Source organism: Zalophus californianus, chromosome 8 (assembly GCF_009762305.2).
Source record: "Zalophus californianus isolate mZalCal1 chromosome 8, mZalCal1.pri.v2, whole genome shotgun sequence".
Lineage (NCBI taxonomy): Eukaryota > Metazoa > Chordata > Mammalia > Carnivora > Otariidae > Zalophus > Zalophus californianus.
This window is the reverse complement of record NC_045602.1, coordinates 60,529,939-60,547,174: the sequence shown is the minus strand read 5'-3', so window position 1 is coordinate 60,547,174 and position 17,236 is coordinate 60,529,939. Positions and strand designations below refer to the sequence as shown.

The following is a 17,236-nucleotide window of genomic DNA, read 5'->3' as shown; positions in this document are numbered from 1 at the left end:
AATTTATCTTGTTTATACATATAAGAATTAAAAAACCATTTAAGGGATGCCTGGGTGGCTTAGTAGGTTAAGCATCTGCCTTCAGCTCAGGTCATGATCCCTGGGATCATGTCCTGCATCAGGCTCCTTGCTCAACGGGGAGCTTGTTTCTCCCTCTGCCTGCGGCTCCCCCTGCTTGGGCTCTCGCTCTCCCCACTCCCCTGGCAAATAAATAAATAAATATCTAAAAAAAAAAAAAGGGCGCCTGGGTGGCTCAGTTCGTTGGGCGACTGCCTTCAGCTCAGGTCATGATCCTGGAGTCCCGGGATCGAGTCCCACATCGGGCTCCCTGCTCAGCGGGGAGTCTGCTTCTCCCTCTGACCCTCTTCCCTCTCGTGCTCTCTATCTCTCATTCTCTCTCTCAAATAAATAAATAAAATCTTAAAAAAAAAAAAGAGTTAAAAAAAAAAATAAAAAAAATAAAAAAAATAAAAAAAGCCATTTAAGTCTAAAGAGAATAAAAAGCTATGAATTAGATATATAGTCCTCAAAAGGTAAAAGATCAAAATAAAACTACTGCTGTCCCCCCACATGCATGTTATCTCTAAAATAAATAAATAAAGGGCTCCCTGGGTGGCTCAGTTGGTTAAGCTTCTGCCTTTGACTCAGGTCATGATCTCAGGGTCCTGGAATCAAGTCCCACATTGCGCTCCTTGCTCAATGGGGAGCCTGCTTCTCCCACTGCCTGCCACTCCCCCTGCTTGTGCTCGCGCGCTCGCTCACTCTCTGATGAATAAATAAAACCTTTAAAAAAAATTGTTTGAAAAAAATAAGTAAAACAAAATCTATAAAAAAAATGGGGCGCCCAGGTGGCTCACACACTTAAGCATCCGACTATTGATTTTGGCTCAGGTCATGATCTCAGGGTCATGGGATCAAGCCCTGTGTCAGGCTCTGTGCCCAGCACAGAGTCTGCTTGTCCCTCTCCCTCTACTCTTCCCCTTGCTCGCTCACTCTATCTCAAAAATAAATAAAATCTTCAAAAAATAAACAAAACTACAAATGATATATTTTACCTATTCCTGGATAGCCCTACAAAAGCTATGAACCATGAGATAATTCTCTGACCTGTGTAACTTACAGAAAAACAATTCAACAACTAATTATAAAAAATAAACCTCATTCCTTCAGTACCTTCAAGGATATTATAAGGAGACCCACGGACTTTTCTAATCATACAGAACTGTAACTATAACTTAGCCAAGTATAGAACTGAACAACATCATCAATCACAACTATTGAGGGCTCTGGAAACATACATGTAAGTGGACTCCCAGAAGGAGTGGGCAGAGAAAAACAAACAAACAAACAAAACACCCTACAGAAATTATGGCCAAAATGTCCCACTCTGGGGTGCCTGGGTGGCTCAGTTGGTTATGCAACGCCTTCGGCTTAGGTCATGATCCTGGAGTCCCGGGATCGAGTCCCGCATCGGGCTCCCTGCTCAGCAGGGAGTCCACTTCTCCCTCTGACCCTCCCCCCTCTGACCCTCCCCCCTCTCATGCTCTATCTCATTCTCTCTCTCAAATAAATAAATAAATAAAATATTAAAAAGTCCCACTCTGATTAAAAAATTCTACTACACATCCAAAAATCACAACAAACTCCAACTAAGATATATATACAAGGAGATACACACCTAGACTCATCATTAAGTTGTTAAAAGCCAAAGATGAAGAGCAAAATCTTGAGATCAGAAAGAGATAATAAAATGTGTGTACAAGGGAACAACAGTAAGTTTAACAGCTGGCTTCTCATCAGAAACAAAGGAGTAGAGCTATACTAGAACAATATTTCCACATTTTACTAAAATTCCATTATTAATCTGAAGTAAAGACTAAGCAACTAAGATGCATTCTGTAATGTAGTGACTAAGAAAATTTTTCAGTTATTAAAAAAAAGTCAATGGAATTAAAATGGTATACTAGGATAAAAGCAGTAAAGGAGAAACAAAAACAAAAAAGGTGGCATATAGAAAACCAATAGCAAAACGGAAGACATAAACCCAAATGCAGAATGCCATTAAGAGTAAATGGATTAAATACTCCAATCAAAACGCAGAGATGGGGGCGCCTGGGTGGCTCAGTTGGTTAAGCAACTGCCTTCGGCTCAGGTCATGACCCTGGGGTCCTGGGATTGAGCCCTGCATCAGGCTCCCTGCTCCTTGGGGAGTCTGCTTTCCCTCTCCCTGCCGCTCCCCCTGCTTGTTCTCTCTCTCTGTCAAATAAATAAATAAAATTAAAAAAAAAAAACCGCAGAGATGAAACAGATGAATGGATAAAGAAGATGTGTTTTATATATATATATATATATATATATATATATATATATATATATGATGGAATATTATGCAGCCATCAAAAAAGAAATCTTGCCATTTGCAAAGATGTGGATGGAACTAGAGGGTATTATGCCAAGTGAAGTAAGTCGATCAGAGAAAGACAAGTATCATACGATCTCACTGATAAGAGGAATTTGTAATCTCAAGAAACAAACCGACAGTTGCTGGAGTGGTGGGGGTGGGAAAGATGGGGTGGCTGGGTGATGGACATTGGGGAGGGTATGTGCTATGGTGATCGCTGTGAACTGTGTAAGACGGATGAATCACAGACCTGTACCTCTGAAACAAATAATACATTGTATATTTAAAAAAAAAAAAAAGATAGTAGAAAGGGAAAAATGAAGGGGGGGAATCGGAGGGGGAGACAAAACAGGAGAGACTATGGACTCTGAGAAACAAATTGAGGGTTTTAGAGGGGAGGGAGGTGGGGGGATGGGTTAGCCCAGTGATGGTTATTAAGGAGGGCACGTATTGCATGGAGCACTGGGTGTTATACGCAAACAATGAATCATGGAACGCTACATCAAAAACTAATGATGTAATGTATGGTGACTAACATAATAAAATGAAATTAAAAAAAAAAAAAAAAACGCAGAGGTGAGTGCCCCTGGCTGGTTCAGATAGTAAAGAACACAACTCTTGATCTCAGGGTTCTGAGTTCAAGCCCCACATTGGGCATGGAGCCTACTTTAAAAAAAAAAAAAAGGCAGGGGCGCCTGGGTGGCTCAGTTGATTAAGCAACTGTCTTCGGCTCAGGTCATGATTCTGGAGTCCCGGGATCGAGTCCCGCGTTGGGCTCCCTGCTCGGCAGGGAGTCTGCTTCTCCCTCTGACCCTCTCCCCTCTCGTGCTCTCTCTCTCTCTCTCTCATTCTCTCTCTCAAATAAATAAAAATCTTAAAAAAAAAAAAAGAAACCCTTAAAAAATAAATAAATAAATAATAAAATAAAAAGGAAGAGATTATAGGATTTGGTTTTTAAATCCAACTATATGCTGCCTCTAAAAGACAGACTTAAGGGCACCTGGGTGGCTCAGTGGTTAAGCATCTGCCTTCGGCTTAGGTCATGATCCCAGGGTCCTGGGATTGAGCCCTGCATCGGGCTCCCTGCTCAGTGGGAAGCCTGCTTCTCCTTCTCCCACTCCCCCTGCTTGTGTTCCCTCTCTTGCTGTGTCTCTGTCAAATAAATAAATAAAATCTTTAAAAAAAAAAAAAAAAGACTTGGGCGCCTGGGTGGCTCAGTTGGTTAAGCGACTGCCTTCGGCTCAGGTCATGATCCTGGAGTCCCTGGATCGAGTCCCGCATCGGGCTCCCCGCTCAGCGGGGAGTCTGCTTCTCCCTCTGACCCTCCCCCCTCTCATGTGCTCTCTCTCTCTCATTCTCTCTGTCTCAAATAAATAAATAAAATCTTAAAAAAAAAAGACTTAAAAGAATACAAATAAAGACTTTAGATCTAAAAACACAAACAGGTTGAAGATAAGAGAACGAGGAAAAACAATAAGAATGGAAAAAGATATACCATGAAAACAATAAAGTTGCAATGGCTCTACTAACATCAGAAAAAATAAACTTTAAGCCAAAAAATGTTTCAAAGAGACAAAGTGGGACATTTTATACTGATAAAAGGATGAAATTATCATGAACATAACAACTATAAATATATATGGACCTAAAAAAAAAAAAAGTCCCAAAATACATGAAACAAAAAGCAATAGAACTTGAAGGGAGAAAAAGACAAACAATACAGCCAATTCTTGCTACTCTCTGTGCCAGTTATACTATATAAAGCCAGGGCACTAAATCAGCTAATACTGAACCCTTGAATCCTTTTTCAAATTATTCTCACCTGCTGCGTAAAAAGAACGTATCATTACCATCAACTGCATCCTAAAGTGGGTTCTCTTTAGAAGCATGACTCAGTACAAGAATGTGACTTGCCATTTGCCTTTGATTGGAAGACTGCAGGTTGGATTAAACGCAAATCTTACATGGATCTAGGTACATGATTTTTCTACAATCCATACATGAAACTAATTTAAAGACATATATTTCAGAGAACTAAAATTTATCTTGAAGCTCCCATTTCAGTAAGGGTGACGCAAAGGGATGTTTTTACCTCTTACATAAAAATGCCATCAGAGACATGACATATAACATTTTATTAGCTTCACGTGTACAACAATGATCAATATCTGTATATATTATGAAATGATCACCACACTAACTCTAGTTAACATCCATTACCGTGCAGTTGCAAAAATTTTTTTTCCTTGTGATAAGAACCTTTAGGATCTAATCTCTTAGAAACTTCCAAATATGCAGTACAGTACTACCAACTATAGCTGACGTGCTATACATTACAACCCCGACTTATTTTTTAACTGCAAGTTTACACCTTTTGAGCCCTTTCACCCATTTCACTCACTCCCCACCCCCACCTCTGACAATCACTAGAAGCTTGGATTTGTTATTGTTTTTCAAACCCACGTAGGAGTTCCTACGATATTTGTCTTTCTCTGGGTGACATATCTCACTTACTGTAATGTCCTCAAGGTCAATCCATGTTGTCATGAATGCAAGATTTCATTCTTTTTTATGTTTGAATAGTATTCCATTATACACACACACACATATACATACACACAACTGAAGGGAAATAAAGACAATACAGTCAGTTTTGTTGCTCATGACAGTTCTATAAAGTTGCTGTACTAAATTAGCTAATACTAAACACTTTCTTCTTAAGTCCTAAAAAACAACTTATCTTCCTTTTTCTCTATCTTACAAAATGAGATTCACAAGTGTTTAGGTGACGTGGCTGAGGCTGTCCTACTAACCTAGAGTTGGGATTCACTTTCTACTCAAATGACCTCAGAACGGAAGCTTCTTGCACTACAATGCACTGCCTGCTACCATTTCCATCCTCTGGTCACCTCTGTACCAGCACTAAAACAAGAAGGCTGAGCATCACCTTGTTTGACTTCAATTGGGAATGCGCATGTTGAGAGACAAATTTTTTACTGCTCTGTGCATGTCCACAAATGACCATGAAAACAGCATAAGTATTGATTTGGGGATTAGAAATAAATTGCAGCAAACAGGCAAATTCACAAATATGGAATCCACAAAATGAGGAGGATTAAATGGAATTGGAGACTTCAATAACCTACCCTTAATAACAGAACTAGGCAATAAATCAACAAGAATACAGAAGGCAAACAATCCTACAAACTCATCAGACCTAATAGACATCTATATAAAACACTCCATACAAGAATAGCAAAAAAAAAAAAAAAAAAAAGGCACAAGAGTCCACTGAGGCATGTTATTTGCATGTACGTATTACACATCCCTAGAAAAAGAACCCCAGGGTTTTCCCTCCTGAGTGTTTTCATTTTGCTTCTTCATGATCCATGATGCCAGCTGAGGTTGTCAGCACAATGAAACCAAACTGGCAGGACAGGAACAAATTATTCTGCCATTTTTCTAGATCTCTGACTTGTATATCAAATCTGGAGCTGATCACTCCACACTTGTTTAACCTGCCTGTGAGATTCAAAACAATTTTCCCAACTCTGTGCTTATCAATGATTTCAAAATTTACCAATGTAAACCTGCTTCATCATCACAGAACCAGAAGATGACTTTGGAGCATGGCCTAATTAGAACCTGGCATCTGCCTCTCTTTTCAGCATTGTTAATATTCCTGAGAGCAACTGCCAGAACATTCATGTGCATCATTATGGCAGCACAGAAAGGTGGGAGGAAAACTAAAATAGTCTTCTTAAGCACCCATGAACATTCTGTAGTAGAGATCTTATGCTAGTCCATAAAAAAGACAATTCAATTAAAAACTGGGCAAAAATATGCATAACAATTCACCAAAAAAACCCCCCACAAAATAGAAAGGCACATAACCATATAAAAAGATGTTCAACATCATTAATTAGGGAAATGCAAATTAAAGCCATAATGAAATACTACTTTATACCCACTAGCATAGCTATAATCAAAAACACAGATAATAACAAGTGCTGCTGAGAATGGGGAGAAACTGGATCCCTCATATATTACTAGTAGGAATGTAAAATGATGCAGCTATGCTGGAAAACATTTTGACAATATTTTTTAAAAAGTGAGACATAAAATGAGCATACAAACCAGCCATTATACTCCTATTTATTAAGAGAAATGAAAACATATTTCCATAAAAAGGTACACAAATGTTTAAAGGACCATTATTCAGGGGACAGACACCTGGGTGCTCGTCAGTTAAGTGTCCAACTCTTGATTTAGGCTCAGGTCATGATCTCAGGGTCAAAAGATCGAGCCTCACCTCAGGCTCGATCCTCCATGAGGAATCTGCTTGAGATTCTCTCCCTCTGCCCCTCCCCCATCACATGGGCACACAGCTCTAAAAATAAATAAACCCCTAAAATAATAAAGGAGCATTATTCACACTAACCAAAGACTGGAAATAATCACAATAGCCAACAACTGGTAAATGGAAAAACAAAATGTTGTATCTACATAATGTAACAGAATTCTGCAATAAGAAGGAATGAAGTACTAATTCACCCCACAACATAAATGAGCCTCAAGAAAAACAGTACAGTGGGGTGCCTGGGTGGCTCAGTTGTTAAGCGTCTGCCTTCGGCTCAGGTCATGATCCCAGGGTCCTGGGATCGAGCCTCGCATCGAGCTCCCTGCTCCACAGAAAGCCTGCTTCTCCCTCTCCCACTCCCACTCCCCCTGCTTGTGTTCCCTCTCTCGCTGTGTCTCTCTCTGTCAAATAAATAAAATCTTTAAAAAAGAAAAACAGTATAGTGAAATAACTGAAAGAAACTAAATGAAAAAGATGACTATCATAATTCCATCCATATGAAATGTCCAAAATGGGTAAGTCTATAGAGAGAAAGCATATCAGTGGGACTCAGACTAGGAACTGACTACAAATTGGCAAAGGGGATCTTTCTGAAGCAATGGAAATGTTCTAAAACTAGACTGTGATGATTTTCGCATAACCTTATCAATTTCCTAAAATTCACTATAAAAACAGATGAATTTTATGATAGGTACAGTACCTATACCTTAATAAAACTGCTAAAAAGGAGAGACACAATTTATATGCTGCAATATTTATCACATTTTTTGTTTGTTCGAATTTTCTCACATTGTAAGAACGCTCTTCTTTCCCAATTTGAACTACCTCTACCCACTATTCCTCAAAATTCTGACTCTCCTCCCTCTTTATCATGTCTTTAGAATATATATTCCTTATACTTTGTTTTTAAAGATTTTATTTATTTTTGAGAGAGAGAGCGTGCAGGAGCGGGAGGAGGGGCGGAGATTACTGCATTAGTAAATTTAACATTCTCTTAGGCAGTCTTATGGAGGAGGCAGCACTAAAAGGATTAAAAGGGAAATCCAGAGCTGTAGTTTTACATACTGGATATAGTCTATGTAATGTCCTGACAGTGGGAAATAGCACTCCTAGTATGACCCAGAATTTATAAAGCTATGACCAATTCTAGGCAACATATTTTAAGGAGATCATGAACAAAGAATGTTGCCAAAGATGAAAGAATGGTCTGGTAATAAATCTAAACACCATAACATACATTGGAAGAATAAGAAGTCATTAGCCTGGAGAAGAAAAAGAGTAAAGAGACACCATCTTTGGCTTTCAAATTCATGAAGGGTTGGGTTCAACTGAGATTAACTCCACAGGGCAGAACCAAAATCGATGCATAAAAGTTAAAGAAAAAGTATGACTCATTCATATAATTATGAATTTTCTAACACCTTAAAACTATACAACTCTGTTCAAGCAGAAGATATTACTACCCAAATTAGATTTAAAAATGGATTTCTATATGGACAAACACCTAAATGGAATACTGGAATAATTAAATATTTCTAAGATACTGAAAAGTCCTAAGCTATAACAACTACTTCTTTCTAAACATGAACATCATTAACTTGTTTTTTCCCCATAAAATGTGTTAAACGAGGTCTTCACATTATCGGCATCAAGAGTGCTTTCTGAAAACGATCAATACCATACTCTTCACTATTAAATTTTCCCTTATAAATAGTACATGCATGTTGTGACACTAATACTGTGTTGGTATACCTTCTAAAAAAACAAATGTTTCAACATACTGTTCTAAAAGCTTATTCAAGACTATACAAATGAAGCCACAAGGCAAAGAATTTCTAGTAAACACTTCAAACCTAATAGTCACAATTATTATTTACCATATAAGCTGCTGCACAATAAACTGGTACACATGTATAAATTAATGTTCCTACTTACGTTTCTGTGTCTGATACCAAGGATTCATTATTGCATACATCATTGAAGGTGTGAAGTTGATTCTATAATTAGAGAAAAGAAATTAAAGGTTTTTTTTTACAAATTTTTTTGGTATGTTACCAACTGTCAAGAAACATGGTTTGATATATATAAAATCAATAACCAGATCAAAATTATAAAATATAAGACAAGAATTTCACACACACTTAACAATTAGTCTGGTTATTTCACCATATTAAAATAAATAATTTCACACTATCAGTAATACTCATGCTTTATTCCACTAAATACATGAGAAAAAAAACAAAACAAAGCTAAATAAGGGAAAAATACAAAAATCTAATGCAAGTGTATGTCACCACAGACATAAAATTTAAGGAAAGGATTCTTCAATAAATTCATTTAAGATCTACTTTAGAAAAATGTCAACAAGTATTTTCTATATTTACAAAGTCCAATACCTGTGTAAAATCTAGTTACTCCAAGAATAACACTACAAAGGAGTAAAGTTCATGGAGACCTTGGTACCAGAAAAAGCATATCCATTCTAAAGGATTCAGCTAACTACTTAGCTCTAGCAAATTACTATTATGCAAGAATACAGACTCATGGATACCAGGTCTTCCTCCCCATCTCATCCCCAAGACAGTAATACAATTTCTATTTAAAAAAGTATTTGCAGGGTTTCTGGGTGGCTCAGTCGGTTAAGCGTTGCCTTCAGCTCAGTTCATAATCCCAGGGTCCTGGGATTAAGCCCCCCATTGGCTCCCTGCTCAGTGAGGAGCCTGCTTCTCCCTCTGCCCCTCCCCCGACTTGTGCTCTTTCTCTCTCTCAAAATAAATGAATTTTTAAAAATCTTAAAAAAATAAATAAGGAAAATACTGAAATTATTTATCAGGACCATACAAAGTAACACATGTAAAATACTTAGCACAATGCCTCACATAAGTGCTCCATAAATAGCAGGTATTATGATGATGATGATGATGACAGTGTAGAAGGCAAATAAAAAATGACTCAAAATAAATAAATATAGCTTACCGTTATCTGACTTAGTCCAGCCAACCTCATAGTCAAAGTCGGTGACATGAAGTACTTAAATGCAAGATCTAGGCTTTCTTTATCAAAGCATAATGTTGTATCCAATGGTTCTTTCACTGTGCTCCACATTAAGTCAGCCATGTTTCGAGCCGCACTCTGTCTTAACTCCTGATCAGAGAGCTTGCATAAATACCTTAAACAATTCAGAAATAAAACATACATAAAAACTTGCAAAATATTCCTAAAGACCCTTCAATAATTCAATAATATTCGTTTGCTCCACACCTCCAAAATGTTTAGTAAAGTAGAACCTGACATCCTAGGATTAACATTCCCAATTTAAGTTATTTCTAAGTGATGCTTCAAAGATTGTGACCTGAGGCACTGTGTCCTTTGCTGAGTCGAACCTGAATCAGAAACTGCCAAGAGCGAAGTCATTTAACGTTGGATTCTGCACCTCCAGTGAGGTTTTTTATTCTCCTACCTGTCATGTACACAGCTCCTGCTGCTTTCATATGTAAAGTACATCTACTCCCCACACAGCCAAAACTCTTTAAAATGTGTACATCTTAAAAATTATTCTTATTTGGCTTCCAAACATCACAAACCCCTGGTTTTCCTCAGGTCCTGCCTATTCTATTTGATTAGTTCCTCCTCCTCTATCCAACCTTTCAACATTAGTAATCCTCAAGGTTTGTAAAGGATTCATGTAAAAGTTCATGGAGACCTTGGTAAACCAGAAAAAGCATATCCATTCTAAAGGATTCAGCTAACTACTTAGCTCTAGGCAAATTACTATTATGCAAGAATATAGATTCGGATACCAGGTCTTCCTCCCCATCTCATCCCCAAGACAGTAATACATATTTCTATTTAAAAAATTATTTGCAGGGTTTCTGGGTGGCTCAGTCAGTTAAGCACTGCCTTCGGCTCAAGCCAGGCCATTTAAATCCCAGAATCACCAGTCTTGTCCCTTTTATTTTCACTTATATCAATTCAATTTTCAAAATCATCATAAACAATCCTTTTATCAGTAGCCATCATACCATCATTCCTTTCCAAACTACTCCTATCACTTTACATAGGTCTTTGCAATACAACTTTGCCATTCTTCCCATCAAGAGGTATCATCTATTTCTCTACTCCCCTGAATCTGAGCTTTGCCATGAAAGTTGCTTTGACCAATGGAACAATAAAAGATGTGACATAAACAGAAACTTAAGAAGCTTTTGAGCTTGCCCTTTCTTGATGGGAACTCTTCCATCACCAAGAAAAGGAACCCCAGATTAGGCTGCTAGATGAAGGAGACATGGCTGATGCCCCAACTAACACAGCCAACTACAAGATGAATAGGAACTCCACTCCACTTCCAATAACAATCAGCCTGTCAACCAGAGGATATATGAGTGAGGTGATATCCTTAGAGCATGCAGGTCCAGCCAAGTCAGCCCAGAACAAAAGAACTAGTCAGCCCAAGAACTGTGAGAAACAATAAATGGCTATTATTTTAAGTCACTAAGATTTAAGGGTGTTTTTCTTACACAGCAAAAGCAAACTGATACAAAGGTTCCATCCTCAACACACTTCCTTTTGCTTTCTAGATTCTCTCCCCAGATAACTTCTCATTCACTTCAATGAGGTGTTTAATAATTGCTGTTCTTATTCTGATAACTCAATTAATGATACTGTTCTTAATTATATGCTTATACTCCCAATTCAACAGTGCACAGACATCTCAAAATTAAGTCTTGAAGTTCTCCCAGTCTTTCACATCTCAGATAATGATACAGCACAAAAGAGAAACTGAGGTGGGGAGCTTAAGTAATGATGCTTACCCCTTTAAATCCCAGAATCACCAGTCTTGTCCCTTTTATTTTCATCAATTCAATTTTCAAAATCACCATAAACAATCCTTTTACCAGTAACCATCATACCATTATTCCTTTCCAAAACTACTGCACTAACCTTTCAGTTGGTCTCCCAGCTTCTACTCCAACAATCCTACAATTTATGATCCACTTAAAAGCGAAAGTGATCTTCTAAAAATCATCATGACTCACCTGCTGAAAACCTTTCAATAGAGTCCCTTTGGTAAAATTAAATCCAAGCTCTTTATAATGGTTTTAAGGTCCTGAATAACCTGCCCTTGCTTATCCAACCTTATTATCATAATTATTTCCCCTTACACATTATATTCCACAACAGTCTGCTTCTACTTTCTTTAATGTCATGTTCTTTCCAACTTCAAAGCTTACATCCTATGTTCCTTCTACCTAGAATATTTTCTTCCAATTATCACCTGATTAGCTGATGCATGATCTTGAGATGCCACCCTTCAGAAAGACCTCATATTCCCCCTCTATCACATTACTTACTTGCATAGGATTCATCACTGATTCTTTTCATGACACCTTCTCCAAAAACTCAAATATAATGGGAAAATAGGCACTCAAATCTTTGCAAATGAGTGAGAAAAAGTATAAAGGACTCATAAAAATTGCCAAAAAGTACAATCTTAGAACTCCCAACAGTTCACACTCCATCAATACAATTCTTTCTCCATACTCTTAGGTTTCCTTCTTAGACTGAGACTTAAACACCTCCTCCTCAATTGGGCCTTCTATAACCCCATATTTAAAATTGTGACCCATCCTCTAAAACTCTCAATTCACCTTTGCTGCAACTTTTCTCTGTAATACCTACGACTTTCTGATGAACTGTATCATCTACTTATTTGATACAGAGACTGCACAAAAAGAGAATTCTTTTCTTCTCTGCTATATCCCCAATGCCTAGAACATAATATCTTTGTATATCTTTGTTGACTGCATATGGCGGGATACCATGTAACCACTGTTAACCTCTATATATTCATGTAAAAGAAAAAAAAAAAAAGGTCCAGGAGAATCTGGCTGGTTCAGTTAGTTGGTGGAGCATACAACTCTTGATCTAGGTAGTGGTTTTGAGTTTGAGCCCAATGCTGGGTGTAGGTATTACTTAAAAATAAAAAAAAATTTTTAAAAAGGCCCCACATAAATTGCTTAAAAGTAAACATTAAATATGAGCCTACATGAGCATAAAAAATATTATACATCAAACTGTCAATTAAAATTTTCTCTAGAGGATATGAGTACAAGGGACTTTCAAACAACATAATTCTACACTATGTTATAAACTATTTAAATGTATTACATTGTTAATCAAGAGGAAAAGATTTTATAAACTTACCTAATAACATAGGTCCTAAAAGGGATAATGTGCTGCATGACAGCAGGGATATGTAGCCATATTCTAATCTATAAAGAAACAAATATGACATTAATGTATAATGATTATGTGAAATACACTTCACTGTTAACTACAAACAAGAACATTTAATATTTTTTTGGTTTTAAAACTATATACATATTACATATTTTAAAAAGGATTACACACATATCAGGTAAGTAACCTATATATATTTTTGAAACATACATAAAATCAATCTAAAGAATGTTATTTTCTTGCTGAAAAGAGAGTACTACCTATCCAGGTAATATCATCTTACAGCATGATTCTCTATACCTCTTTGTATGATAGCAACACAAATACCATAGCACTATATTACCTTTTTAATAAACCATCTTAGTTTTTAATAAAAAATCCCACCCTTCCTTGTAAAAAATACCAAATTACCTGTAAATTTCTAGTCATTTCAATATCCATCTAAAGGCAATATATTTTCTAGATTGCAGTATCAATAATTTACTGAATTAAATTCTTACTGTAAAAGTACCCCAATCCAAGATATAATTTTTTCTCCATGATATTCCAACCCATTTCAAAATATGCTTACTTTATAGTTTTCTCATAAATAATGGCATAAATATCAGATAAGAATAAAAATCCTAAACGAATTATCAAACAACAAGCTGTAATACTAAGCCTTACCAAAGGCAAGGGACACAAAAACAAATTTGGAAATAAAGAATATATGGCTTCACCCTAATCAAAAATACCTATGTAAGTTTTATAGCAAACACTATACTAATGGTTTAATGTTAAAACTTTTCCAAGACTAGAAATAAAACAAGAACGCCTTTAATTCAAATTGATCAGAAGGTCCTAGATAGTACAAAGGAAATGAAAGTCATAACACTAAAAATGAAGCATTAAAACCAGTATTACTTAACAAAGTAGCAGAAAAAAAATTTTTTTTAAACTTCTATTTATAATTGCACCAAAAATAAAAAATACTTAGGAATAAACTTAACCAAGGTGGTGAAAGACCTGTACTCTGAAAACCATGAAACACTGATGAAAGAAATTGAAGATGACACAAATAAAAAGATTCCATGTTCATGGACTGGAAGAATGAATACCATAGAAATTGCCATAAGCAATCAACAGATCCAATGCAATCCCTATCCAAATAACAACAGCATTTTTCACAGAACTACAACAAATAATTCTAAAATTTGTATGGAACCACAAAAGACCCCAAAGAGCCATAAATATCTTAAAAAAGAAAAGGAAAGCTGGAGGCATCACAATTCCAGACTTCAAGTTGTATCACAAAACTCTAGTAATTAAAACAATATAGTACTGGCACAAAAAACAGACACAGACATCAATGAAAGAGAATAGAGAATCCAGAATTTTGAACCCATGAATATATGGTCAATTAATCCATGATAAAAGCAGCAAGAACATACAATGAGGAAAAAACAAGTCTCTTCAATAAATGGTGTTGTGACAACTGGACAGCCACATGCAGAAGAATGACACTGGGCCACTTTCTCACACCATACACAAATGTAAATTCAAAATGGATTAAAGATCTAAATGTGAGATCTAAAACCATAAAACTCCTCAAAACAAACATAGGTAGTAACCTCTTGAACATCATCCTCAGCAAAATTTTTCTAGATATGTTTCCTCAGGCAAAAGAAAAAAAGCAAAAATAAACTATTCTGATTATACCAAAATATTTGAGAAGCTTTTGCAAAGCAAAGGAAACCAAAACTAAAAGGCAACCTACTGAATGGAAGAAGATATCTGCAAAAGACACACGTGACAAAGGGTTAATATCCAAAATATATAAAGAATTTATACAACACAAAAAATAATCTGATTAAAAATGGGCAGAGGGCCCAAATAGACATTTTCCAAAGAAGACTTACAGATGGCCAACAGACATGTGAAAAGATGCTCAACATCACTAATCATCAGGGAAATGCAAATCAAAACCACAATGAGTTATCACCTTATACTTGTCATAATGGGAAGAATCAAAAAGATTAATTGTTGGTGAGGGTAGGGGAAAAAAATGAAACCTCATGCACGATGGTGGGAGTGTATGGTGCAGCCACTGTGGAAAGCAGTATGGAGGTTCCTCAAAAAATTAATTATACACACATATACATGCATACACAGTAAACTATTACTCAGCCATTAAAAAGAATGGTATCTTCCCATAAGCAACAACATGAATGGACCTACAAAGTATTATGCTAAGTGACATAAGACAGAAGAAAAATACCTCATGATTTCACTAACACGTGGAATCTAAGTTATCAAAACAAACCAACAAAAAGCAGAAACAGACCCATAAATACAGAGAACTGGTGGTTGCCAAAGGGGAGGGGAATGGGGTGATGGACAAAATGGGGTAAGAGAAGTAGGAAATACAGGCTTTCACTTATCGAATGAGTAAGTCACAAGGATAAAAGTACTATAACATAGGGAATATCATCAATCATCAATTATAAAGGGGTTGTATCACGGTGACAGATGGCAGCTACACTTATGGTGGGACTAGCCTAACATATGGACTTGTCAAAAGACCATATTATACACCTCAAACTAATGTAACATTGTATGTCAACTATATTGCAATTAAAAATATTACTCTGAGATAACGTGATTATGTGAACAAAAAATCCAAAATACCTTTCATATAAATGTTTCAAGAATTAACAGGTTTGGCAAGACTGGTGCTTATAAAGTTAATACAAATAATTAATACACATACATATCCAAAAACATACACAAACTATATTATATATGCACATATTTTGTTCATTACTAGGAACAAATAATAAATTTTCAAAACTATTCTCCTTAAGGAGTGCCTGGGTGGCTCAGTTGGTTAAGCGTCTGCCTTCAGCTCAGGTCCTGATCCTGGAGTCCTGGGATTGAGCTCCGAGTCAGGCTCCCGGCTCAGCAGGGAGTATGCCTCTCCCTCTGCCTCTCCCCCGTTCTCGCCCTCTCTCAAATAAATAAATAAAATCTTTAAAGAAAATGTTCTCCTTAGCACAGTTCCAAAAAATATATATCTATGAGAAATCTAATAAAGACAAGTAACACCTTGGAGGAGGCTGGGAATACAGCAGCTCATCTAGCCCCACTGACACAACTAGATAACACATCAGTGAAAATAACCCAGAAAACCCAAACACTTCCAGAACAAACTCACAAATAAAGGTAGGAAAGATAACACATCAAAGTAGGAAGAAAGGGGCGCCTGGGTGGCTCAATCGTTAAGCCACTGCCTTCGGCTCAGGTCATGATCCCAGGGTCCTGGGATCGAGCCCCGCATTGGGCTCCCTGCTCCGCGGGAAGCCTGCTTCTCCCTCTCCCACTCCCCCTGCTTGTGTTCCCTCTCTCGCTGTGTCCTCTCTCTGTCAAATAAATAAATAAAATCTTTAAAAAAATAAAAAAAAGTAGAAAGGAAGGGAAAAGACGTGGTCTGGGAGCCAATGGCAATGAGGAGGGAGCCAGTGAGTGGCACAAAGAAAGGCAAAGAACTACCTTTCAACATTTGCTTTTGAAAGTGAGAGCTCATAAAACCAGGAGAACTTAAAGTATGAAATTTATTTTATTTTTTTTTAGAGCGCGAGCAGTGGGGAGGGGCAGAGGGAGAAGAAGAGAGAGAATCCTAAGCAGGCTCCACACCCAGCACCATTTCACACCCTGAGATCATGACCTGAGCCAAAATCAAGTCGTATGCTTAACCAACTGACCAACCAGGCACCCTAAAATCTGGAATTTTAAAAATCAGTGGACTAAAGGAGAGCTGGAAGAGCCATCAGTTAGCAGAGTCCCCACCCTTAAAGAGACAACACAAAAAACTGCCCGGCAGATACAGCAAAGAACTATTAGTTTGAAAAACACTGAGAGCAGACAGGAGTGAGCGATTTCTTCATCTCAAATTATAGCCAGAGAAACAGGAACTACAGGGAGACCCCCTCCAGGAACAAAGATGCTGGCAAGCACCATTTCCATCCCACCCTCCCCCACCCCTCTCCCCGCATAAACAACAGCCACCTGCAGAAACCTGCAATGGGGCCAACAATCATCACCTAACTTGCTTGCACCAAGCTCCCCTCACTACCCCACACCCCTGCTTTGTTGGCCCTACCCTTCTCCATCACATTCCCCTTAGTCCCAGCACTTTGGGCCCCTACCCCAAAATACCAGTGCAAACCCTACCAACACCACATCTCCTGATCTAACCC

General features: G+C 37.4%; 1 protein-coding gene across 9 annotated transcripts in view; it reads right to left on the bottom strand.

The window, feature by feature from the left end:
- USP34 (ubiquitin specific peptidase 34) overlaps positions 1-17,236 on the bottom strand; it is a 267,250-nt gene that overhangs the window by 162,693 nt on the left and 87,321 nt on the right. For all 9 annotated transcript variants that reach the window (XR_003524622.1, XM_027621741.1, XM_027621744.1 and 6 more), the window contains exons 6-8: positions 12,966-13,033; positions 9,738-9,930; positions 8,697-8,758 (exon numbers count right to left, since the gene is read on the bottom strand). Coding sequence is in view for 8 of the 9 variants with exons in the window: in XM_027621741.1 (XP_027477542.1) it covers positions 8,697-8,758; positions 9,738-9,930; positions 12,966-13,033 (323 nt within the window). In the remaining variant the exon portion in view is untranslated. The remainder of the gene's footprint in view (positions 1-8,696; positions 8,759-9,737; positions 9,931-12,965; positions 13,034-17,236) is intronic.